Raw genomic sequence first — 23,781 nt, forward strand, 5'->3', positions numbered from 1 at the left:
TGGAGTAGCACAGACCTGTGTTACATTCAATAACGGATTATCAGCAACCATTTTCTTAATTTCTTCGGGTACATCAATTGACCAATATGGTATATGTGCTTCTCGGTGTCGAAGCTTCACAAGAGCAATATTGTCACTATTATGTATGGTGATGTATAGCCAACCTTCGCAGTTAAAAAAATCCATGGGTAATTTGTCCCTTTGTTTGGTGTTGTCGTTCTTCTGTGATTTGGCTTTTCGAGAGCTGGACTGGGAGCAGCTATATGTAAACCGAGTTCCGAGCTCATGTTTGTACTCATATTTACTATGATATCTGCATATCATTGTATAATTCGAGGCTGGAACGTGAGAACGAACACTCACATAAAACGGTAATTCAAGCGCTTCCAAATTTGGCAAGCCAGCATATCAGCCTTCTTTCGGCCGTCTCCAATTTGGCAAAACACGTCTGCCGATGCTAGATCCACGCGACCAATAAAAGCAATATCACCACTGCAACTTCGTTCAACTTCAGTGTCATCATTTGTAAGAGTTACTGCATCTAGAAATGTGTTCATGTTAAGCACCGAAAGATCAAGGTGCTCTCCAACTCCGAGTCCAGCCTCGTGGTCATCACTGCGGTTCAATCCATCACTGGGTTCGCATGGTGGCTGATTTTCTTTGTTGTTGTTGATGGCTTTCATCTCCTGGGTACGCTCCGCATATTTCTTTCGACAGATTTGACAGGTTTTGCTGAAAGAGCCGTCTCTTTTTTGCGAAAAATTGACCCTAGTCAGGGGTTTAGTTCGTTTACATTTGGTGCATGTTTGCGAGGCGTCCCTGCACGCTATTTCCGGATCCATTAAATGGACACGAGAAGTTGATGGTGGTGGACAGCGTGGTAATGAGAGTGGCGACCGCGCGACGTGTTTGACGCGTTGTAACTTGGTAAAAAGAGACGTGTTTTCCCAAAATAACTTTTCTACTGTATAGTGCTGAACAATAAATATCAAAGCCTCCTGCATGTTCAGCGAGAATTCAAGGCTGGACACACTCCTATGTATGCCGAGATTGAATCTTCATTGTATCTCAATTTGGTAATTCTGAGTCACGTGTTTCGACAAATCTGTTGGGTGGATAACGTTCACTGGACGAGTATAGCTCAAGCACTGATGGCGTAAGTCGAATAAGCCTCATAAACTCGAATTCGAAACAACAGTCGTGATTCCCTTGCCGCCTGTAAGAAAGGAGAGTGATATTTTTGTTGCATAACTTGGGCGTTAAGCTAAGGCACTATAGTTCAAAGCGATTTTAAAATGCAGAACACAAGCATGAGTTGCTCACGTACGCGTCCCGCCACATGGGCAGTCGGCACATGCCTTGTACTATCGTGGGACGAGTGGGGTTGTGAAGCGATCAAGAGAGTTCGATAACGTCTTTCATGTTGGTCTACCCAAGGGCCGGCATTTATCTTACTATGAGCCGGTCTTCCGGTGCTGAGTGAAACAGGAAAGAATTTGAGAAGCTGACATACTCCAGGCTGTCAGCTTGACGGTAAGCCTCCTTCAAAGTTCCTATCCAACGAGCAAACTGATAGATGTAGAATTACCGATGCCTAGAACATGGCCATATGGGGCGTCGGTGCCGTTCAAAGAAGCATGCATGGTCAACGGTAGCAACGAACGTTGGCGGGTTTCATCATTCTATGGTGACTGTGTCCGTGTACATATTTGTGCGCACAAGCGAGCGGAAGGGACATCGATCAGTCATTGACAGACATTTAGTGAATACGGAAGACAAATTCCAAACGATCCACACGGAATTATTGTGGGAACGCTTTTGTTGTGACAGAGTCATTATGCCATTTTTAGAAGATCACATGATCGTTTGCCTCGGTTCCGCAGTACTTGCGGGTAAAATAGCCCGTCGGCGCGGTTTTGTTCTTTTCACTTTTTGAAATTCTTAGAGAGAATTTTGAGTTAAGAACATCAACGGTCCAATGATTACCTTAGTGATACCACCAGGATACCACTGTGATTGCCACCGCAGCACCGGAAATACAGCAACACCGTGATGGAGTCATCAAACAACAGAACAACAACTGTACAACAACCACATGTTCCTCCAGGGCGCTTTCATTCTATTCATATCCGAGCACGTGAATTGTAGAATAAAATGGCACGGAGATATAACATTAAGCCATAGTTACCTTTACCACGCATTCTTTTCATCCTCAAAATGCTGCGCGCCACGTTAATTGTTGCTCTCGCTAGTCTCGCCAGCGCTCAGTGAGTACATTGCCTATGATGAGAATTTGAAAGCTGACGCCTTCCCAAAGGATAGCTGGACTATCGACCGAGTGCTTGGGCGCACTTTCAGGCCTCGTAGCCGATCCTGACGCCAACGCCTGTTTGCAGCCCACCGACCTCATTCCCCTTGCTACTGCGTCCGCAAACGATTCTATTGTTCCCACCATCGATACTTGGACAAAGCATGTCTGCGCTGCTGCTCCTTGTAGCAATCAAACGCTTGCAAATATCGTCACGGCTATCGCTAATGGTTGTCAAAAAGAGATCAGCGACGATCCACAGAACACGGACCCGAGCGCTGTAGCTTCAGCTATTACACCTTTGGTGCAAAGATTCTACCCCACTGTGAGAAAGGTTTTGTGTTTGCAAGAGTGCGTAGATCTCTCGAGTTCCTGTTCAATTTCTGCGATGAGACTAATCGAAATTGTAGTGGTGATACACCATGTGACACCCAACTTCTTAGTGACATCGAGAGTGTCAGCGGACAACCTCTCTCTATCGACGTTCTTTTCTCCGTGTTTGCAGGCTTGAATTTCGAAAATATACCCAAAAATATTACCTGCTCAGATTGCGTCAAGGCCGCGTACACTACCATCAACACTGACCTTCCCGACTTAATCTCAGACGCGGCTCCGGCACTTCAAGCGCAATGTGGTGCTTCATTCACTGGTACGTCTTAATGATTAGCTTCCAAAGCTGTAAACTGAGAATATTAATTTGTATAGATGGAAACATTCCGTCTACTATCTCGCAGAGTGCTGCAGACGGTGATTCTTCTTCCGACACCACCACCACCAACGACAACGGAGCTTCTATACTCCTCCCATCAGCGCTCAGTATTCTTGGTCTGACAGTCATCTCCACTATGATGGGCTCCTTTTGATTGGTGGCAGCTGTGTAAACCCTATACTTAATGGATTTTTTCCTACTTGCTTTGGTAGAACTCTGACTCTTGGTTGTATGGACAGTGTAATGAACTTGGTCTGATGTCGCTTAATACTTGTTCATGAATATTATATCGAACTCGAGAAAGTTTTCAAACCCTGAGGCTACATAATACATACAGGTCTAAAACTGACGCCAGCGTGCAACAGAGAAAGTGTCAAGTCTACTCACTTGTTCGAAAATTGGTCATCTCTTACCCTACACGCTCATTCCGTTTACTCTTTGAGACCCAAGTAAGCAAGTTGCGCTCGTGTTTGTTCCAAGCTATCTTCGTTGGCTTAAAAAAAATGGGCCATGGTTGAAAGTCCACAACAACAACGATGACTGGGTGTGCAGTACTTGTGTCAAAATTGGGAGACGGTCAAATCTTGTGGCGAATCACCTTCATTAATGTCGACAGTCGACTGGCTTGGATCAGGTTTCAGGTTTCAATTTCAGTGACCAGCGGGGAAGGACTATAATTTTATCACTCTTGAGCTTGAGCGCCCAGGGATGTTCTGGAATTAAGTTGCTGTGAAAGCTCCACCCAAGCAGGCGCTCATATACCATGTATTAAGATTCAAGCCGAGAGACGTGCAGGAGTGGGAGCTTCCGGGAAACCCAGGAGAACACAAGTTTTCCTTAACCATCTTGGCCGATCTATAGAGAGCCTCGGATAGAGCGCATGTACAAAGCCGCGCCAAAGACCCTATGATGGCGCTGCTCTCGGGCGGTGGTTTACCCAATTGGCCAGACCAGAAGTATGTTACAGGATGGGTATAGGTCACCGCAGTCAAAGGTTTGGGTACGCAAATCCGCACGGTCATTAATTTGACCTCACGAGTACAGCCCACATTTCCTTATCGCCTAGATTCACCGCGTAATAAGAGCGTAGACGAAGCTGGACTTGAAGGAATGGTTCTTGTATTTTTGGAGAACGTGACATGTGACATTTGCGTGACGTGGAAGGAACGCGAACTGGACTTTTGACGACCATGTCTGATGCTCACAATGGCTCCTCGTCGTTTCCCGCCACGCCCGGCGCCTATGGAACCATGACGGACACTCAACTCAGACAGGCAATAAACCATATCACAACTGCGGCACAAGCTACATATGCTTCGCCAGCACCGAGACCAGCCGATCCGAAAGGTATCATCTTGCCGAATGACCTCACGCAAACTCTCAATATCTTTCAACTTGCCAGCGTACATGAGAAATGTTCATACATGGTCGGCTGCATCAACGCCGCCTCCAAAGACGCCTGCATTGGCTGCCAGGAATACCCGTGCCCGTCAGACACGGGCTGCAAATGCTTATGCACCTACGACTCCTTACACACCCCCAATCTACCAAACTGCTTTGCCTGTGTCCATCCCCACTGTCCCCCCTAATCCTCCTCGACCTCCTCTACCTAGTACACCTCAAGCACTCCAGTCTACCTATGCATCTCGCTTACGCACAGGTGCGACACTTCTTATGCAACCCACTCTTGCGACTACAGCTGCGGCACACGCTCGTAACACTTCGAGACGAGGCGGAGTCGTGAACTATGCTGATCCCGGCTCTGGAGACGAGTTTGTCGATGCTGGCGCCATTGACTCGGACGACTCCGATTTTGTGGCGAGTGGTGGCACGCGAACAGCGATACGGCAAACCAGAGGCAGTAGATTGGCTTCTGGAGTATCCGTATTTAATTCAGGAGCGGGATCATCGGCGACGCCGAATCGTGTTGGCACACCCCAAATGGAGAGGACTGAGTTGGATCAGAGTTACCTTGGCCAAGTTCCACCAGAACGATTTGTAAAACCGCGTCCAATGCAACAGACCGTTCATGAGTACCCGTAGGCGTTCTTCAAACTTTACTTTTTTTTGTTGTTCTGAATCCTCGTTTTTAGAACGTCAGATGCATTAATTAAGCAAGGATCAAAGCGAACGTCACTCATTCCCATTCGTGTTGAATTTGAGACCGATACTCATAGAATACGTGACTGTTTCGTTTGGAACGTGAATGAAGAGCTTATCAAGCCCGAAACGTTTGCAAGAATATTTTGTTATGACCTCGACCTACCGCTCACGTTTGTAGAGACCGTCGCGGCGCAGATACGTGCACAAATTGAGGAATACGAGGGTGTAGCGAGCATGGAGCTGGGGCAAGATGGGGCCCCCGATTTTGATAATAACGGACAGAGTTCTGATGAAATACCCGAATGTCGGGTGATTTTGAGTGTAAGTGGGTTTTCTATCCAGGCAGAAGATTTTTTTGGCTGATTTGCGAGCTAGATTGATGTTCAGATAGCCAACCATCATCTCATGGATCACATCGAGTGGGATCTTTTATCATCTCTCACTCCTGAGGCTTTCGCAGAAAACTTGTGTTGGGGACTTGGTCTTTCGGGCGAAGCAATACCTCTTGTCGCGCATGCAGTTCACGAAGAACTCATGAAACACAAAAAAGATGCTATTGAATGGGGTGTTATCGGAGGTGAACGTGAAATTGGAGATGATGCGGGCGCACGAGATAGAAGTGGGTTTGGGTTAGTGAAGGACAAAACAGGATTAGGTCTTGGATGGGGTCGTGCGCCGAAGGATGGTCGAGGGCCGAAGACACTCAGGAGCGTATGGCGGGATTGGCAAGAAGCAGATGAGTTTAGAACGAAGTTTGAGGAGTTGACGGCAGAGGAAGTGGAAAGGAGAGAGGTTGAAAGAGAAAGAGCGAGCAGGTATGTTCTCATCTATCGATTTCTAAAATGTCTCTTCACTAGGCTGATTTTAATTTGTAAGGCGTTTGAGACGAGAAACATCAAAATTCCAGTCGACGAGAAGTCGACGACGATAACTTAGCAACCTATATACACTTGGTATTCTTCGTATTATCATTATCCGTCAATTTAATAACACACTTGTCTGTATCAGTAAACAAACATTGGGTAATTTACATAAGTTTTCTCTAACTCCTCGGATATGATTTACGGCAGAGAACATCTTGTGGTCAACATCTGGTTGGGGTTTCCCGAAGAGAGATTCGGGACTCTAGTGGGTCACCGCTTTTTTTTTTCGAAAACTGGCCCTTCGAACGACTGATAAGCGCATAAAGCATTTTCCTACGGAGCATAGCCTCTCCTCACCTTTTAGTGAGTTATAATCGCCTCAGGAACACGACCATAAGAGCTAATACTCGATCATCTGAAAGTCGTTGGTTCCAAAAGAAAAGATAAGACAGAGGAATCTGTGATAAACGCGAAATGAGTTATTCAGTTCGATCTTCTGATAGAAGGAATAATGATCATGCAAACCTGTATTCAGCACCGGCTAATGACCATCTCGCAGAACAACCCCTTTACGTTAGAGGACAACCACAAGATGCAATTCTCGTACAGTGCTAAATGTTCTGATAAGAACCATTCCACCACAGAGAAGTGCACTCACGACTGTCGAAAACATATTTTTGCATTCTAGATTACCTTAAGTGGGCTCAATGATCTGAAGCCTCGCTACGTCCGCCTCCCCCTGTAGCAATGAAAGAAAAATCCCTCGGAGTGTGTAGACACACCCTTCAGTGTCCCTTGAATAACTTCTTTTTTTTCACCGTTGCTTCCTCGGAAAAATTCGATACCCAGACCTCATGGGTTCCTGATGGACGATACTTGAAGCTTGAAGTTCATGCAAGTTCCCCTTCCCTTCAAGAGGTTTCGGTGGTTCACAAAAATGCTTTTGGATAATTCTATCATTGACAGTCTCTTGGACGGTGGTCCTGGTTGACAAAACGTTCGCCTTCAGGCCCCCTGCTACATTTTCAGTTTTTGCGATCTCAGTGTTTCGATGAGCACGGATTTCACTTTCGAAGGCTAATTCTCGGGGTAATATAACGAAATATGTCTTTTTTTGGAGATTTCAAATGCAGCTGTATCAAGATAAAGAGGTTGATAAGATGAATCTCTGGCCCTGGTCATTCGCTCCTCATGAAGGCACCTTGTTTGTGGTATCAACCTCGCATTCGCATTTCTGCCGACTTCTCACTACATGTGTTCTCTTTAGCCACGAGTTGCGTACAATCCATATGGCTGGCCAAATGACTTCACGTGATGATCGACGGAAGGCCCAGCTTTTGAATTTCTGCCTTCTCGCTTCTTCTCCGTCACTGTAGGAAGGAGAATGCCGAAGAAGGTCCCATTCTCAGTCAGGCATGTGGCCGTTCGAAGGATTCCATATAGCGTATTTTCTGAATGCTCTTCTGATGGGAGAACCATCAGTGACATCGTGAAGAGGGGAAGGGTCTCGACACAGTTGGTTCCTACCAAACTTGAGTCCGTTCCTCGACGGAATTGAGTAGTGTTTGGAGGCGGTACCTTATAAAAATGTTCCTTGATTATCCTCAAATGTATCTGTATGACTGCGCAAAAAAAACCTTTACTGACATAATTTTTATGCCAGCTCAAGCGTGCGCGTGAGCGTCAACATTGCTTTGTTTCTTTACTTTGTGGCTTCGGGTTCTTATCTCGACGTGTCGACCTGTGATACTTTCTCTTTATTTCCTTCCCACTCGGCTGCATTTCTACCACTTACCTAACCTTTCCTTTTCGACTTTTGTCACACGATTTGTCTAAAGACTGTTCTCTTGTAGAGGCCGGGAATTCAACGAGATCTAACCAGCTGAGCTGTACGCACGTAGACAATCATTTTGTTACACAGGCTCCTAAGGTGCACCAACTCCGGATAAATATCGAGCTTAAACATTGTGATGCTAACAGACAAATATACAGAGGTGTACTTACGGATTCCAAGAAAGGATGTAAGCACTTTAGAAACGTGGGATCTCGTGGGATGTACAATACTTTGCGAGAATTAAGCTCAGAGAATTGAGGTCGTGTCAATTCTTCTTTCCGAGAATCATCCTGATTAGTTTTTAGATGTTACGTGGGCGCATAACATTGAGAGTACACATACTGCTGGTGAGACGATATCTGAAGCGAAAATGGAGGTTAAATTCTGGAAAGATTGGAGAGATAACCCTGCAAGACTGGATTTCACCGAGTGCGGGTGTTCGGTTGCGAATCCCGGAAAGATTTACAGGACAAAATCAACCATGACATGCATGACATGCGATTTTTTTCTTTTCCATGTTCCTGTGTGTTCCGTAGATAATCCAAGTAAAATAAAAATAAAAGTTAAATAAAATAAAATAAAATCTCCCACTCACTACCGGCGGATGATAAATGATCTAGATTCAATTCCGTGTGCTGTAGCACTTCCATGCCCCTTATATCCGTTATACCCGTCACTCATAGAACTGATGATTCAGGTATGATTTAAGTAGTATCTCCTCCGCCCTCCGATAAAACCTTCATTCCCCACGAACTCAAAAATACATCTTCGCCTTTTGGCTCGGGGTCACCTCCCACCGGTAAGGGACGAATCAGTTAAATGATTATTTATAATTTTTCACTGCGGTCTCATGCCACTCGTGCCACTGGATCGTCACCTAAAACCGTACCTCGGCTGGATTAAGGTAGCCAATGTGACCTCGTCTCAAATATTGCTGGCATCATTGCCAACAGATTCTTAGAAAGCTTAAGAGGGCAGCGTGTCATCGTAGTCGGCTGTTTGAAACCCGGTGTGCCGAGAATGATAGCTACTCGAGTGACTACATAACGTGTCGTCCGTCGGATGGGCATTTGTCGATGGAGATAACAATTTATCACGTTCACGAGCAAGATGTATTTCCGAAATTTATTTGAATAACCAATTTTGAGGGGGAGAGGAGAAGTAATACACATAGACGAGTTAAGGTATATTCAAAAATACCTCGACCATCGTGATCATCCTGTACTTCGAGATTCTCTAATCAAAGAAGTTAAACAAGAAGTTCCCCTGAATAGATGTCAACAAAAATGTGGAGAAGGATAACCCGATTCAGCGAATGCTTCGTTTTTGTCGGTGATAATAAACGAACGCCACAATCGGTGCCAAGAGCAGGAGCCCTGCCCCTTTGAACGGAAATTTACCGACGTATCCAGCGCCACATCGGATATCAAGTAAATCAAGGATGTAAAGAAACCAGGAGTAGATCCTTGAATATATACAACCTAGTTTTACATCGGCTGTTAAGTATTTAAGTAGTCCGCGTAATGTTCAACTCAGTGGCTACGTTAGTCAAGTTGAGCACCAAAAACCCAATTCAAAATTTCAATTATCATATCTTCTGGACTGTCAGACTTGTGTCAGACACCTCGCTCTTCATATGACGCTCCTCCACTTTGACAGTGGTGCATCATGCGTTCGTTTAAGAGATTAAGGGCCGAGCATTTGCCCCGCTATTTTCCATATGTTATGCGTATGTAGTAAGTAGTAAATGGTTAGTAGTGCAGACCGCGGAAAATTGGTGAAATAAAAAATAAATAGATAGAATAGCCGAGAGCTGACCTTCAGTAGTGGCGTAGCTTTCTCGAAACATGTTTCTAGAGCAGCTGTGCATCGACGTCAGCCTACGTCTATCAATCGATCCAATTAGAAAAAAAAATCTCTATCAATAAACAAACCGTTTATTTCGGAGATATAACACGAAGATGGGGAAATAAACCTTCAGACGCGGGGTAGATATTCAGCAAACACGAAAAATAGGCACACGCAAAACGTTCTTGCTGTATGGAGTAAAAGCAAGTTAATATAAGGGATAGAAGGAGGAGGAGTCATATACCTGTCTATTTCCCCATAAATCACGGATAATACCCTTTTGAAGGGTGAAGGAGTTGAAGATCAAGGTAACGTTGAAGTACTTCTGGTGCAAAACTTGCCGTTCGCTTATGTTTGCCCCAGGCGAGATAAGAAAGAAACGCTAGCTGCGAGGGGATACTAATCCGTGCAGCATGGTGATTCATATAAGATAAGAAAATCCTGAGGGAGGGGTTGCATTGCCTGCTTCAAACAACTGGTTCGGACGAACCCATTCGGTCGAAATGGGGATTGTTAAAAATAGCCAAGGGGTCGTCGACTCTTGTACTCCGAGCCCTGAGCTTTCTTCGTTGTGATCTCTATCAAGCTTTGACTTTCTTCGAGCATCCCGGAGTCTCCGCTAAAACCAATTTCATTTCGCGGGGATCGTAATGGGGAATACTGAGGAGAATCCAGAGATGGTAAGAGAACATTTAGATGGTGATGTGTAGAGTGGAGGAAGATGAATGTGTGTGGAGCTCGGCAATAGTTTCTCTGCGTCCTGCCCAGGAATCAATGAGATGGACCATTGTCAGGCGTTTGGATGCCTTGATCGGGTCCACTGTCAGTCCGTTAAACCAGCCTTAAAATAAGTCATACAAATTTTGAAACGCTTCGAAGACTGTTTGTAAAGTTATTGCCGTTCCTGTGCATCAATGTTAACTCAGGCAGATGTCCATCACATTACAAGAGTTCAACACACATTTTTTCAAATGAATAGAGGGGGTTCTGTTCGGAGTAGGTGACACACACCAAAGGGACCTCATTCATTTCGGGAATTTGCGCACATTGTCAAAGGTAGGGAATGGGGAAACTATTCGAACTCCACGGGGGCATGCCAGACAAGGTAGGACTAAGAATGGGTTTCTGATGTTGTAGGCATTTGAGCGTCATCCCGGTGCACCTAGATATCTCCGATGAGGGGTACAACTACCCGACGGCGATGACAATACCGCATGTAATGAAAAGAGCCCACGAATTGCTGTTGTGATGTCGAAGTTTTTTTGAGGGTTATGCCGAAATTCCGGAGCGAAGACGATCACGCTCACGAGGAAAGAATGATTGGAAGTGTGAGTGTACTGGGTTTCAGACTTCGAGAAGCATAGGAAGAGGAACCCGAGGGAACGGTGTTCACAGGCTAGGTTACAGTAACTCGGCTGAGTCCATCCCACCTGCTAGAATACATCAAGGATTTCCGAAGGTCTGGATGGCAAAAGCCGGAAGCGCAGAGCTCAGACACGGTAGAACTTCGTTTGTGGGGTTTGAATATAGAACGCTGGGGTTGAGTTGTGCCGTCAAAATGATGTTGGTTGGGGATCGGGGACGATGATGGCACGCGAATCAAACTTGTTGAATGTGGCAACGGTCCATCAGGCGCATCTGCCAGCTAATTACTATCATGATCTTTTGACAAGCGACAACAGGGGACTCACCTAGTAAATTCCGGTGTCTACGTTGAGTCATGATCAGTCCTTGGCAATATAAGTCCTCTGTGTTTCCAACAAAGACTCCCAGCGGAATCTTCCTAAGACGTAGAGAAGTGACTAATCATAGAAAAAGCATATTCTACCAGAATGCTGCGAAATGATGTTCGCGAAGACGAAGTGGAGCATGCTGCACTAGAAAGTAATTTTGATGGATAGAAGCGATTGGAACTGCCATCGGCAATACTGGCTTGACAAGTTAGTGCGTTGAATAATTTGAACCCTTGTGACCGCAGTAGCCAAGACGGATTTTGAAGTCGATGAGCAAAGGATACCTTGCAACGTTACCGGGGGTTGTTATTTTCTTTTTATTTTATTTGCGTAACCGCACCACTGATGAGGGTTAGGCTTCGGAAGGTTTACGGGGATATTGTCAGCTTTTATAAAGACACAGGAGAGACGAGACGCTGGGGACAAGAGCAGATCCGTATTATTGGGGATCGCGTGTTAAATACATAATGGAAGCACGATGGGCACTGAGTACTGAGGTCTTCAACGGGAGGAGAAATTGACTAATGAGGTGCAATCTCATTGCAGCGCAGTGGCAACGACGCATTTGGATCAACATCAGATATCAAACAGTGATCGCGTTTCCTCGGAAAAAGAGGACACGCAATAACCACGTCAAGGGCGTGCACACACTAGCGAGGTGTGTGGGTTTATGAACAACGTGGGCGGTGTACGGATGGCACGTAGGATAAGGTGCCATGCAACGTTCAAGGGCAAATGAGGACATGCGACGAAGAAGAAATTTTCACATGTGGAAGCAGATAGGTATGTTATACCGCCGAGATGATCTTGATTTGTGACACGGGCTTGGCTTGCTAGATTGTTATTAGACCTACCCCGCATCTGCCATCAGGGCCAGGCAAGATCTCAACCGATCCGACAGCCACATTGGGGCGGGGGAAGTACAAGCTGGGGGCCAGAGCAAGAATGCAGAAAGAATTCTGGAGAGCAGGCGAGCGGAGGGTTGAACGCAGTCGGGCCGAATCGGAGCACGGCAGGAGACGGAGCCGAGATGGCTAGCCGGGGCTTAGCAGCGCGTTGGCAGCACTTAGCAAGGACTTAGCAGGCTTATCAGACGGCATTTCCCCGGACAGGAGCGTGGGTAAATCGAGGCTCCTGAGGCCTTATATCCTTCCCCGCACCTCTGCCAACACCCAACATGCTCGACCACAACCCCGCCGAGAGGCAGGTCGCAAGACCTTACAAGTGTCCCTACGTTCTCTGTGGCAGAGCCTTTTCTCGCCTTGAACACCAGGTCAGTTCTATCCTTGGCCTTCGGAACCACCCCACTGAACTTTCTCCCAGACCCGCCACATCCGGACGCACACCGGCGAAAAGCCTTTTGTCTGTGCCTTTCCTGGCTGCGAGAAGCGTTTCTCTCGCTCGGACGAACTCACCCGCCATTCCCGAATCCACAATAATGACTCACAGTCTTCTGCCGCATCAAAAAAACCATTGACCAGACAGCGAGCTCCCATCGACGAGTCTCCCCATCTTTCACATTCCGCGAGCGGATATACCGCGGATGCAGCATCTCTACGGGCGAAAAAGAAGGCTCGGAGCAGGGCTAACAGCGATGATGAGGTGAGTAAACCCTTCATCCTATCGTTTCGGCCCTTTGTCGGAGGATCTTCTTCATGCTATATTCTTCTGGTTCCGTCAAATCGCCTGAGCTCTGACACACGTTTAAAATCCAGGGTGAATCTTATGCTCGACCCACTGTTGTCGGTTCTTACGACACGCCTCATCCTCGCCCCAGTCATCCGACTCAGCCCCCAATGCCCTCACATCCGACCGCATTCTCCACACTCTCAACCGTCGCTATGGATGAACTACACGCGTTAGAACATGAGGAAGCCCTACGTCGTGCCCGGTATGAAGCTCGTCATGCTGAGGCTCTTCGTCGTGCCGAGTCCGAGACTCGACTCCACTACGAAACATCAAATCCTTATTTCCGCCATCGTCTTAGCAAAAGTGCTACCACGAGTCCCACTGCAACACCTGCCGTACGCCCTGGTCTGTCACTTGGCATGACCCCGGAAGAGCAGCGATATTATGCGGCGTCCCTCGACCGAGATGGGCACCCCCATGACGACGAGAAAAGGCGCCTCAGTGGCCATTGGTACCCGTCCGCGACCTCTCACCATACGCCTCATCGTTCCAATCTTGTACAATCCCGTTCCTCGGGCCATCTTGTTGACCAATCGAGGCCGGCTGGAGCTAGTCATGGTACTCATCACTACGCTTGGTCACACCCTTATCACCAATCTTCGCATGCTCACTATCGCCACATGGCAGGCACCTCTGTTCACGACGACTCCCCATCTCCCATTAGTTCAGACTCAGAAATTCATGCAGCAACTCTCCGTTCTCCTTCTCGGGGGCTTCTCCAAATCAACTCCCATCCCTCGGACCACTCACCCCAGTACTCCGCTGTACGAACAACTTCTGCCGAGTTTGCTTATACTCCCTCGACAAGTCCTTTCCTGGATCCCCTGAGGACGCTCAACATACACTCCACCAATCCATCACGGGCACCCTCCCCAGTGTCACTTCCGCCAGCAGTGGCTGATACTCGTAACAGGGATCGAGATGTGGCGGAGGATGGACTATCACGACCCAGAACTTTCAATGTCGGTGACAGCCCGACAAGCTCATCTCTACTGATGCATCAACGCCCTGCAGCCAAGCCAAGAAGAAGAGATTCCTCGGGGTATGCCGTGCCCACTCACCCTCACGCCTCATCTCACGGTGCATCATATTCTGGTGCGCCCACCCCGCAACTTTCAAGTGGACCTAGTAGTAGTGGAAGTAGTCCTAGAAGCTTGGGACAGTTTACCCCCCTCGGGCCGCCTCCACTCTTGCCTCCAGGCTCAAGTTTGATCAGCGCCCCCAGCGCAGCGAACTCAAGGGCTTCTTCACCTATTGCGTGGACTCAGGCTCTCGCCGCTGGGCAGATGACGGCTACTGCAAATGCTATGCAGGGTAAGAGGGAGCATAGTCACAGCAATTTAGCCCATTCAGTTCGATTAGCATTTGGGATGACGCCTATCGTTCCATCACCGCCGAAGACATCAAACCGTAAGCCCGAAGACGGCGCGTTATTTGGAACTTCGGAGGCTGGTCCCACCGGGGTTCTGACTCATTCGGCATCGGGGACTACGTTGCATTCCCGCTCCTTTAGTAATAATAACCCTTGGGCATTGAGATCGATGCCTGGTTCAAGGAGCGGCTCTCCTCCCATTACATTACCTCCGCTTAAGGTCCCTAGGCGCAAGCGTGGCGATGATAATGAAGCTGACAATGGCGAGGTCAAAGTCAAGCGGGAGGATGAAGACGACACGATGGAAGTAGATAAGAGGTCTAAGGTCGAATTGCCTGGTTTCAGCGAGCTCGAGGCAGTTGCCAGAGGACTAACTTCTGCACCACTGTCGCAGAAGATGTCCATCGACTTTGTGAGATAGTGTTTTTGGTCGATGTTTTTGGTCACTCTTTTTTTTCGCTTGTCTCTGGCATTCTTCGCTTGTCTTTCCTTGGGCTTTTAGACGAAACGTTACTCAGATCGTGCTTTGGCAGCACCATGCTATTCGTTCTATCCGGACTTGGATATGCATTCCCTCTACTTATTTGACTTGGAAACTACATACATATTTGACATAGATACATCCCATAGAGGTTCTTTCCTGCTGTCTATCAGCTAATTTTTTTTCGCGCCGGCGGTTCATACTTTGTTACATTTCCACTTTGCTCTCATTGTATCCATCCCACCTCTCATCATCTTAGACGCCTCATTGCCTGATAGCACTGTGTACCTTTATACCTGAATCCACTCTCCGTTCCTACAATTAACGATTATTATTTCCTTTGCATCCATTCTAATGGGGAAAATCTCTCCTTCTCTGGATGAAGTTCCGACGGTTGATCGAATATCGGACCCTGCGATATTGAAGCCAAAGCTGTAATCGTATGCTATACATACCACTTAGGCAAACTACCGAGACTTGAAAGGCATGTTTTCCTTTGTTTATCACATGCTCATTCGACCCTGGAAGGAATAATCCCGACGTCATCCAACGACATCCATGCTCATTTACCGCGTATAATGCATGCAAATCGTTCTCGACATTCATCGCTACGCGGAATTCACGACCATGCGTCTTTAACCGCTAGTCTTCAGCATTCCATCAATAGGTCTAGAACCGACGTTCTGGACTCCATATTTTCAGAGGGATTTCCTTACTCAAGGTAAGTTGACCGGATCCTGCGCTGACCCTCGTTGGACCGGTTACTACCTTACTACCCTTTCGGTGTGGGGTTTGTATCTCCGTGTGTTGGATTAGGCATTGTCTGTTGTCGCGTGGTTCGGATTTTGGGTGCCTGTAAACGAGACCGCAGTTCATAACTCAAGCATCATGATTACATTATTATCTTGGTACGACGAACGTCGATTCTTATTCTTCTCTCTTCTTTCTTTATACACAGAAGTTTGAATGCTCACCAATCATGTATAAATGCACTCGCGTTCTCAAATGGAGAGGGTCAATTCTTAGCTAGCGGAGGCGATGGTAAGTCCAGAGTCGTTCTCCCCGATAGAGACGGACTACGTTGATGAATTATTGTTGTTCACTCTATAGATCTGAAGATCCTTTTGTGGGACTTTTACCAAGACGATGTTCGAGAACCCATAGGCTCATTCATCGGTCCTCGCGTACGTCTCGATCTATAAATAAATGAGAGTAGTTCCAACATTTTTTTCGCAACAGAGCAACATTCTTCACCTGACGTTCTCACCTTCAAATCGTTACTTATTCTCGTAAGTCAGGTCAAGTCAGGCGACATGTATATATTCTGTGCTAATTATCATCACTACTCTTTTGGATTAGAGGTGGTATAGATGACGTTATTTTTCGGTACGATGTCTCTTACTTAGGGTCATCTCGCGCGCAAATATCCAAGCGTACTCCTGATGCAACGTGTACATTTCATGATGTCAGTGTATCATATACTTAAATTATCGGACTCTCTTCATTTTTAACCTTGCTTTGCAGGATACTATTCGAGGAATAACTTGCCGGCCAAACCAAGATGAAGTCTATCTCAGCGGAAGGTAATGCTGGAAATGGTATTTTAGGTCCAGAACGTTATCGATGAGGATAATTTAGTGAAGATGGTAGGATTATCCGCCACGATGAACGGGAGGCTAGTTCACCACGAGCTCAAGATACCCTTCGACTCGAGTCCGAGGTCACTGGCTTACAGTACCATCCGCAGATGGATTACATGTTCTTGACGAGTGATCAAATTGGCTCCGTTTGCCTTCGTGATGAAAGGATGGCGTTTGGGCCTCTTTCTAGCAGATCAAATAATGGTGTGGTACAAGAGGTCAGTTTTTTGTATCTTGATATATCTAGGATTCTATATTTGATCACCTAATACTACATAGTATAATACGAAGCTGACAAGACCGAACCACGACTATCTAAGCAACCCCGAGACGAGTAGTATCACTTTTGATCGTGATGGTAGGTGCAATGGTTGATACCGCGGATATAGTACTGATGAGTTTGGAAGGTTCTCGGTTTGCTGTCACCATGCTGGTGCGCCGAGATTTAGTCTGAATCTACCCAGTGTCTGAATTTACTCATGTAGCACTGGTATCCTACCATTTACTCAATCTCCGACCCCAACCCACTGGCCATTTGCACCGGGAAGAACACGCCAGATGGAACTCCGATTCTAGCGGGAGAACGTACCTATTCTAATTCTTGCACCATGAAGGTATATAAGTCTTCAAAAAAAGGGTGCTCCGAGACTCGTTTCAATTGACGCCACAATAAATAGCACGGGTCTTTTGGGGGCCCGGGACTCGAAATAGACGAGTTCTATGCCGCTGGCTCCGACGATTTCCGGGGATACATTTGGAGACTGCCCCCAGATTCAGAGCTTGCAATTCAGAGGCAAGAAATCTCCCCTGGTAACTGGCAAAAACAGGAGTATGCAAACGAAACGGGTGCGTTGACTGGGCAATCTTCCCTATCTCTCCAATTCAACTCCTAATCAGAAATCTCCAGGTTTCGCCGCTGGAGCTAGGGAAAATATTTATATACCGACTGAGATATCAACTCCCCTGTGCCGACTGACAGGTGGCATTTATAGTATTTTTGGGCTACCAAACGTGATGGCTGAAACCAGTGTAGGGCATGATTCGATCGTGAATACTGTGGTATTTCACCCCCATTTTCTCCATGTCATGACGTCGGGTGTAGAGAGACGAATGCTTCTACACAGTCCGACTCCATCGTCTCCATGCGCACAGGATCTTCCGCGCTCGCCAACTCAAGTCAGACAATTAGATACAAACGGTACACCCGACCGCTTCAACTTTTACCAGGCGTTAGTAGGTGCCTTTACGACGGTTGGAGAGTCTGAAGTTGCAGCAGACATGTCGGAGCGCAGAACCATCAGCATGTTCGATCAGTAAGTTTCCTTCGCTTGCGTTGGGGACTTTTGCAGCTGAACCTATCAATAGTATATGGAGAGAAGAAGGAGACGTCGATGTTTTCATTGTTCGTCCATGGAAACATGAAATTCCTGAAGATAACTCGTCGGACGAAGATGAAGACACGGAGTCAGAGGATGACGCCATGGATATATTGGGAATATAGGCGAATAGCTCAATCACCGTTCTCAGGTACGAGGTTAAAGTCAAATAGCCTGCGCGGCAACCTAGTCTAGAGGCAGTTCATCGACATCGTTGGAGGGCCTACAAAAGCTGAGGCCATTCTAGGGAATGCCTTGTCAGCTCGGATCCGAGTCGGGTGGGGTTCATTGTATTTTCACGAGCATTACAGAACACATATTTTTTTTTCAATGTACATTCAAAATCATTTTGTTTTTTGATGGTGAAAATATTTAGTAAGTTATTTAATCTGCATCTATCCCGCCAAAGGGCAGGGGGTAAAGAAGTTTTAGTAGGTGATCGGGACGAACGAGGGCAACGATCGTTACTGGTTTGAAAAGCTCAGTATACAATACACAAGATAGACTATCGATCGATAAGAGCGTTATTTGAGAGTTACAGGAGTACCAGTTTCGGCCGATTATTATCGTCAAAAGATTGGCACTAGCATATAGGTATTGGAGTAAGTGGGTTTGCAATTCATTTTTAGAAACACAAATCCATTAAATTGTCCTTCTGGCTGCTTGCACCCAAACAAAGCTATAACTGAATCTGTCTGCCAAGAGCCCATTAGTGCTGATGCCTGGAAAGGCTCCGAGTCGACATGGGAATTTTGTATCGGAGGGAGCAGTATAATACAATACAATATTGAATAGCTCTCTGTTTTCAACGTCGGACATACCTACTTCAATGGATCGGAAGGGTCTTGAAATTGAGTTAGGCGTGTCATGGGTGATGTTTTACGAACGTTATTGAATATTGTTTTTGCCGGTGCGCTTCGCACTATCAAAACGTTTAAAACATTTCAATGCTGATCGCGTCGCCTCCACATCGGATGTGGAGAAAGCTAGTTGGGGGGGATGGTCTTTTACTTGATCCCTTGATGTAGATCAGAGTATCACCTTGGAGCCGGATTGACGGTTGAATAGGGCCCGATTCGTTTGGCGTTCTGGATTTGTGTCGGACCAGCACCTTCCGTTCACTTCGGCGTTATTTTAACCATTGACGTCTGACAATGGCACTTGCTTCGAATGAGTATACTTATGATGACCGAGGTTGAGAGTGCCAATTGTTTACGCGTCTGTCATTCGACTTGATTCGAATTATGGAGTGGCTCCGGTCTCCAAACCCTCAATCGATACCCACTGCGAGGATGGCAGAAATCTTTGAGGTCTAAACATAGATACATACTTACTACACAAAAAGTCGAAGACTATATTATTTAATGTTTTGAAGTAAACATTATACAGTTAGGGTAGGATCTACGTAGATGGAAGTGGGATTCATACATCCGAAAGAATTGACGAACGGGTGATACCGAGTTGCATTAACCCATACACCTGCTCTAATACCATATGCTTCTCGTGCGATGAATTGGTGCAAGCTCCGCTGTCTCGATACCCTCCACCTTCTCCTCACCATTTTCTATTCTCTTCGCCAAATCCCACAGATAAAAATCAATAAGCACACTACTGACCTCTTCATCATTACTCTGCACCAAAGTTCCACACTCGGGAGCTGACACGATTTCTTCTCGCAATCTCTCAACGGCAATGATACTTGCAGCACGTAAACTAACCTCTTCTCGACAGCCTGGCGCCAAATCTATGCCTGATCGAAGGACTCGCATCAAAGATGATGGGTATTCCAAAATCCGAAGATGGTGTAGAATTTGGGGTACTCGGTAATCGGCAAACATGGTCAATTGATGTATGCGATGTCCAGAATGGCCCGGAAATAGCGGATGAGGAAAAGACGGAGTCTCTGGATAAAAAGCAGCCCAGAGCTCCGCTACTAGAATTTGCGCTCGTTTCCAGAAATACACTATGGTAGGCGTGCATGAATATCTTCGAGAAGGGGGAAGCAGCATGTCCTTACCCGGCCGTCCCTGATACCAAACCTGGTCTCGGAAGGTAGGAAATGTCTCGACGACCATTTTTACAAGATCAAGAGCGGAACCTTGGCGGTGGTGTCGGCGGTGGAATTCATCAAGGAAGCCCTTGAAGGATCCGCCGAAACTCTGGTCCACTAAATCATTACCACGAAAGGGCCCAGGTAATCGAAGACTTACATTACACAGGATGGAACCCACTTCGCGCATTATACGTATTCGCTCATGAATTAGCGGTAAAAGCTCAGTCGAGTGGTGCACCGGTCGGAATACATGTTCAATCAAAGAATCGGGGCACATGGTTTCTGATGAATAAAAATTAGGATCTACAAAAGGTATATCCTCTTCCCATAAAGCTGCAAACGTGATCAGGAGAAAGACTAAAGGGAACCGTCGCGGGCACGTACCTCTGTTCAGTGACGCCACAAGGCTCCAGTACCCCGTGTGCACCTGGCGTTCTCCTTTTGTATTTTTCTTAGCCTCTTCCCATCCTGTATACCATTCAACGCCGTATCGTTCCTTCTTTCCTTCATGCAGCGACCAGAAACTGAAATTGAGAGAAGATATAAGGAATATCCAATCCAAGGCCGTTCTTGTCAACGGATGTGAAGGATCGTAGGGCTCAGGAGGGCATATATGCAATGGATGTGTACGCCAAGTTCTTGGAGTGTATGAGCCTTGTTTGAACTTTCTTTTAATCTGTTCACGGAGGAATTTCGAGAGTTTGGCCGCTTAGAACTCTGAAGATGGCCAGATAAAAGAACAGCGAAGCAGACGAACATGGTTTGCGGCAACCTTGACGCCGGTTGGATTGACTTGCACAAGATTGGTTGCCTGTCAGTAACGTAGGGGAGGTTGAGCGGACCGGTGAAGAGCATTGAATTAGTGGCGTATTTTCGCACCTTGTAGGCATATTCTGAGCTGGCGGCTACAGGGTTTTGTTCAGAGGGCAACTCTACTGCCTCGAGCTTCTCTCTGTCTGATTCAGATGAAGCGGGTTGTAGGGAAGAAACAGAAAACGCCATGTTGAACTCGACAAAGAAAAAAGTTAAAAAATGACTTCGGGCTAATTTCCGGATAAGTTGAGTAAATCAACATAAGCTTCTACCTCCGAGATCTCACTGCCGATCCCACTCGAAACATATCACAATGCATCACAAGGTAAGGTTTATTGACAACGAAGATCTTCTGACAGTGAACAAAACTTTTCAGCTATTTATTCTGTGCGTGAATCGCCCCTCTTCGTACATGATCTTTAAGTTTAGGCTGGAGAGTTGGTATAAATATGAGCCATTCAACTAATGGAGTAACATGACGAATGTCCTTATTTATGAACCTTGTACAATTCAAGCCACAGTGAATTTAGCGAACTTTCAAAATTTCATCGATTAATCGCATTGTCGCAATCTGTGAAGCAACTCATAGTTCCGCGATTTCGCAGCAGTTAAAAACCCATCGGCGTTCATCAACACCTTCAGACACACCTGGGCGACGTAGACCGTATGAACCAGATATGAACCTACATCAGGCTGCCACCTTCGTTCCCCTAGCGTTGGAGGATCACATGAAGCGGGGATGGAAGTGGAAAAACCTGCTGCCGAGTGTTGGACGAAACTTGGACGGCGGCAGCAGTGGTTTGTGCATCAGATCTCTGGTAGATCGAAGCCATGATTAGCGGTTGGGAACACTCCAGTATACACCACATTCATGGGGCGATCTAGTTGCAATATATATACAATATATAAATACAATAGATTAGAAAGATTTAACATCAAGATTTCCGGGCTCCTCTTGACTTCGCCGAGCATCCCTCGCGCCTATACCCGTCCCATCCGCAGCCCAGGGGCTTGAGACCAGGCGAATCGGAACAGCAAGCCGGAAGTCCATGAAGGGACATTTTCCGGGGTTCATAGGAGACATCGATAGGACGATACAATCCTGCAGGAATCATGATTGATACCTATTTTATATTCTAATGAAACACTTTGAACCCACCTTGACAAATAAACCAGCAGCCCTGAAGCCTCCAACCTGGACAGCGTCAGAGATAGCTAGTTCTCCGGAGAAGACAGACACCCTTTTCTCGTTCGCCTTTACGAGAGTCATGAGCTTTGCTTTAGATCTGGACTAAACTTCTACGCACCATATGACTGAATGTACCCTGCCCGATTGAATCTATTCGCCACATATCCTTTCTGGCGTCGGTCTCTGCTTCGTTGCTGCAGGTGTGATGAGAAGGTTATCAAGCTAGATCTACCTGTGTACCCACCTAGTGTCAACGGTCGCTTGCCTTACGATTTCAATCTTCGTAATTTTGTTGCTCGAAGAACCATTGCTCGGTGCGAAGGGCAGAAAAGCGGAGAGACCAGCGTCAGATGATTCGAAAGTTACATAGAACGGAATGGTTTGCTTGAGAGCGAAAACTCTCGACTTGGGTATCAAAAGTTTGATCACGACGTCCTGTAAATGCGACTTTTTCGCTGTGGAAATCGTTTCAAAAACTCGCCATTCAGGCGTCAAACCAAAACCTTGTAAACGAGTCCAAACTAGGGACGGTGGAAGGGGTCCCGATGGGCGAGTACTGGGATGATACAAGAATGGAGTGGTGACAACACTGGGGGGGGTATAGATTAGATAAACACAGGATCACAGACTGCCAACGTACGTCGTTCCTATGTGTATACCAAGAGTTTTCGACTTCACCAGAGGTACCATAGACGGCACAGTACTCGGCCTATTAACTAGAGCAGCAACCGAGTACTGTGGTACGATTTATAAACTTGCGATTCTTTCAGCGACGGTAATGAGCTTACCTCGATGCTCGCGGTAAAGCCGGGAAGACCTTTCAATTTGACGCTGTACGTCGGGGGTAAAGGCTAATTAAGTTTGGTATGAGAGGAGCGAAGGTGCATAAAAAGAGATTGCTCGCATAAGTAGTCCCTTCGTAGGTGAATGTAGTTGGTAACATTAAATCAAAATCAAACTTCTGAGGACATTGTTGACTGCTAGGGCTTTTCGCCCAGAGCAGTTTGGTATCGAGAGCCAAGTTGGCAGATGAAGTTCCTCCCTCCGCTATCTCGTTCAACTTTAAGCGACCAGTGATCTAAAATCCGGACGGCTAAGTAGCCACACGCGAATCATCTGTTGGCGTCGTACCTTGACCTCTACTCTATCAACTCCTTCCACTTTTTCAGCATCCAATTCTACGGTCCCCTCCACAGACTCTCCAGTGCTATATACAGGCACAGCAACACCATTCTCCTGCGCTATCAATTTCAATCTCGTATGCCCATGCTTGCTATACTTGACAAAAGTTCCTGCAGGTCTGGCTCTCGAGCGGTTGTTAAGGGCGATCCTTTGTTCATTCTCGAGAGGTTCTTCGGTATATGAAGGCGCTCGGTGCAGGGAACTGGGAGGATCGGTATATGACAATGAAGGTGAGCTAAGAGATGTCATCAAGGCGTCCAACGGCAAGGAGAAAAACCTAAGATAGGTGTTTCAGATGAACGAGAGGGTGACTGTGGCTCCAAAAACTGGACATGGGAAGCACAAGCACTTGGTCCACATGGGTGCTGCCCAGAAACAATGTTCACGTAATGGTAATTGGATCACTTGTCATATTCAATTTCCAACAGGCGCAAGATAACAAGATGCAATGGGTAGTAGGATGCTGGATTTAAATTATAGTTATGAGAACATGGCGAAATCTAGGTGTGATGAATCTCGGGTCCATGATTTCAATAGTTATACACTACACTACAATACAGAACAACACGAATTAAAACGATATAAACC

At 46.5% G+C, this 23,781-nt stretch overlaps 6 protein-coding genes across 6 annotated transcripts; 4 read left to right on the forward strand and 2 right to left on the reverse strand.

The window, feature by feature from the left end:
- The first annotated feature begins 2,187 nt into the window (after window positions 1-2,187).
- On the forward strand, window positions 2,188-3,327 carry AGABI2DRAFT_193638 (hypothetical protein). The gene is made up of 4 exons (XM_006462445.1): window positions 2,188-2,267; window positions 2,318-2,659; window positions 2,719-2,957; window positions 3,014-3,327. The coding sequence occupies exons 1-4, from the start codon at window positions 2,218-2,220 to the stop codon at window positions 3,169-3,171; spliced, it is 789 nt and encodes a 262-aa protein (XP_006462508.1). The 5' UTR covers window positions 2,188-2,217; the 3' UTR covers window positions 3,172-3,327.
- An 853-nt stretch (window positions 3,328-4,180) lies between these two features.
- Window positions 4,181-6,205, forward strand: AGABI2DRAFT_193639 (hypothetical protein). Its single transcript, XM_006462446.1, has 6 exons — window positions 4,181-4,364; window positions 4,420-5,056; window positions 5,111-5,441; window positions 5,496-5,935; window positions 5,997-6,073; window positions 6,129-6,205. Exons 1-5 carry the CDS (start codon window positions 4,208-4,210, stop codon window positions 6,049-6,051), a joined length of 1,620 nt encoding a protein of 539 aa, XP_006462509.1. The 5' UTR covers window positions 4,181-4,207; the 3' UTR covers window positions 6,052-6,073; window positions 6,129-6,205.
- Window positions 6,206-12,572: 6,367 nt separating this feature from the next.
- Window positions 12,573-14,983, forward strand: AGABI2DRAFT_206880 (hypothetical protein). The gene is made up of 3 exons (XM_006462447.1): window positions 12,573-12,671; window positions 12,722-13,000; window positions 13,114-14,983. Exons 1-3 carry the CDS (start codon window positions 12,576-12,578, stop codon window positions 14,878-14,880), a joined length of 2,142 nt encoding a protein of 713 aa, XP_006462510.1. The 5' UTR covers window positions 12,573-12,575; the 3' UTR covers window positions 14,881-14,983.
- Window positions 14,984-15,518: 535 nt separating this feature from the next.
- AGABI2DRAFT_119366 (hypothetical protein) lies at window positions 15,519-18,081 on the forward strand (the record flags this gene model as incomplete). Its single annotated transcript, XM_006462448.1, has 13 exons — window positions 15,519-15,661; window positions 15,899-15,981; window positions 16,051-16,124; window positions 16,180-16,229; window positions 16,300-16,405; window positions 16,465-16,523; window positions 16,579-16,798; window positions 16,860-16,938; window positions 16,988-17,013; window positions 17,066-17,194; window positions 17,258-17,426; window positions 17,488-17,893; window positions 17,946-18,081. The coding sequence occupies 13 exons, from the start codon at window positions 15,519-15,521 to the stop codon at window positions 18,079-18,081; spliced, it is 1,680 nt and encodes a 559-aa protein (XP_006462511.1).
- A 1,224-nt stretch (window positions 18,082-19,305) lies between these two features.
- AGABI2DRAFT_206884 (hypothetical protein) lies at window positions 19,306-21,138 on the reverse strand. The gene is made up of 6 exons (XM_006462449.1): window positions 20,889-21,138; window positions 20,767-20,820; window positions 20,394-20,685; window positions 20,167-20,342; window positions 19,974-20,115; window positions 19,306-19,919 (listed from the first exon to the last, which is right to left on the reverse strand). Exons 1-6 carry the CDS (start codon window positions 21,009-21,011, stop codon window positions 19,441-19,443), a joined length of 1,266 nt encoding a protein of 421 aa, XP_006462512.1. The 5' UTR covers window positions 21,012-21,138; the 3' UTR covers window positions 19,306-19,440.
- Window positions 21,139-21,678: 540 nt separating this feature from the next.
- Window positions 21,679-23,643, reverse strand: AGABI2DRAFT_206886 (hypothetical protein). The gene is made up of 7 exons (XM_006462450.1): window positions 23,143-23,643; window positions 22,849-23,089; window positions 22,637-22,727; window positions 22,256-22,600; window positions 22,130-22,205; window positions 21,982-22,077; window positions 21,679-21,924 (listed from the first exon to the last, which is right to left on the reverse strand). Exons 1-7 carry the CDS (start codon window positions 23,440-23,442, stop codon window positions 21,742-21,744), a joined length of 1,332 nt encoding a protein of 443 aa, XP_006462513.1. The 5' UTR covers window positions 23,443-23,643; the 3' UTR covers window positions 21,679-21,741.
- Between the last annotated feature and the right edge of the window lie 138 nt (window positions 23,644-23,781).

Source organism: Agaricus bisporus (assembly GCF_000300575.1).
Source record: "Agaricus bisporus var. bisporus H97 unplaced genomic scaffold AGABI2scaffold_7, whole genome shotgun sequence".
In the NCBI taxonomy this organism is placed as follows: domain Eukaryota; kingdom Fungi; phylum Basidiomycota; class Agaricomycetes; order Agaricales; family Agaricaceae; genus Agaricus; species Agaricus bisporus.

What these genes read in the sequence shown, in the direction of transcription:
- AGABI2DRAFT_193639 (XM_006462446.1), top strand. Translation starts at nt 4,208, where the DNA reads ATGTCTGATGCTCACAATGGCTCCTCGTCGTTTCCCGCCACGCCCGGC. An exon ending in GAGACCAGCCGATCCGAAAG is followed by an intron (nt 4,365 to 4,419) that starts GTATCATCTTGC and finishes TCAACTTGCCAG; the next exon opens with CGTACATGAGAAATGTTCAT. An exon ending in CAGACCGTTCATGAGTACCC is followed by an intron (nt 5,057 to 5,110) that starts GTAGGCGTTCTT and finishes CCTCGTTTTTAG; the next exon opens with AACGTCAGATGCATTAATTA.
- AGABI2DRAFT_206886 (XM_006462450.1), bottom strand. Translation starts at nt 23,442, where the DNA reads ATGACATCTCTTAGCTCACCTTCATTGTCATATACCGATCCTCCCAGT. An exon ending in AATTAGCCTTTACCCCCGAC is followed by an intron (nt 22,728 to 22,848) that starts GTACAGCGTCAA and finishes TTGCTGCTCTAG; the next exon opens with TTAATAGGCCGAGTACTGTG. An exon ending in AGGGTACATTCAGTCATATG is followed by an intron (nt 22,078 to 22,129) that starts GTGCGTAGAAGT and finishes ACTCTCGTAAAG; the next exon opens with GCGAACGAGAAAAGGGTGTC.
- AGABI2DRAFT_193638 (XM_006462445.1), top strand. Translation starts at nt 2,218, where the DNA reads ATGCTGCGCGCCACGTTAATTGTTGCTCTCGCTAGTCTCGCCAGCGCT. An exon ending in GCTAGTCTCGCCAGCGCTCA is followed by an intron (nt 2,268 to 2,317) that starts GTGAGTACATTG and finishes GCCTTCCCAAAG; the next exon opens with GATAGCTGGACTATCGACCG. An exon ending in ATGTGGTGCTTCATTCACTG is followed by an intron (nt 2,958 to 3,013) that starts GTACGTCTTAAT and finishes TAATTTGTATAG; the next exon opens with ATGGAAACATTCCGTCTACT.
- AGABI2DRAFT_206884 (XM_006462449.1), bottom strand. Translation starts at nt 21,011, where the DNA reads ATGGCGTTTTCTGTTTCTTCCCTACAACCCGCTTCATCTGAATCAGAC. An exon ending in TGTGGCGTCACTGAACAGAG is followed by an intron (nt 20,343 to 20,393) that starts GTACGTGCCCGC and finishes TCACGTTTGCAG; the next exon opens with CTTTATGGGAAGAGGATATA. An exon ending in TGGGTTCCATCCTGTGTAAT is followed by an intron (nt 20,116 to 20,166) that starts GTAAGTCTTCGA and finishes TTAGTGGACCAG; the next exon opens with AGTTTCGGCGGATCCTTCAA.
- AGABI2DRAFT_206880 (XM_006462447.1), top strand. Translation starts at nt 12,576, where the DNA reads ATGCTCGACCACAACCCCGCCGAGAGGCAGGTCGCAAGACCTTACAAG. An exon ending in TTTCTCGCCTTGAACACCAG is followed by an intron (nt 12,672 to 12,721) that starts GTCAGTTCTATC and finishes ACTTTCTCCCAG; the next exon opens with ACCCGCCACATCCGGACGCA. An exon ending in GGGCTAACAGCGATGATGAG is followed by an intron (nt 13,001 to 13,113) that starts GTGAGTAAACCC and finishes TTTAAAATCCAG; the next exon opens with GGTGAATCTTATGCTCGACC.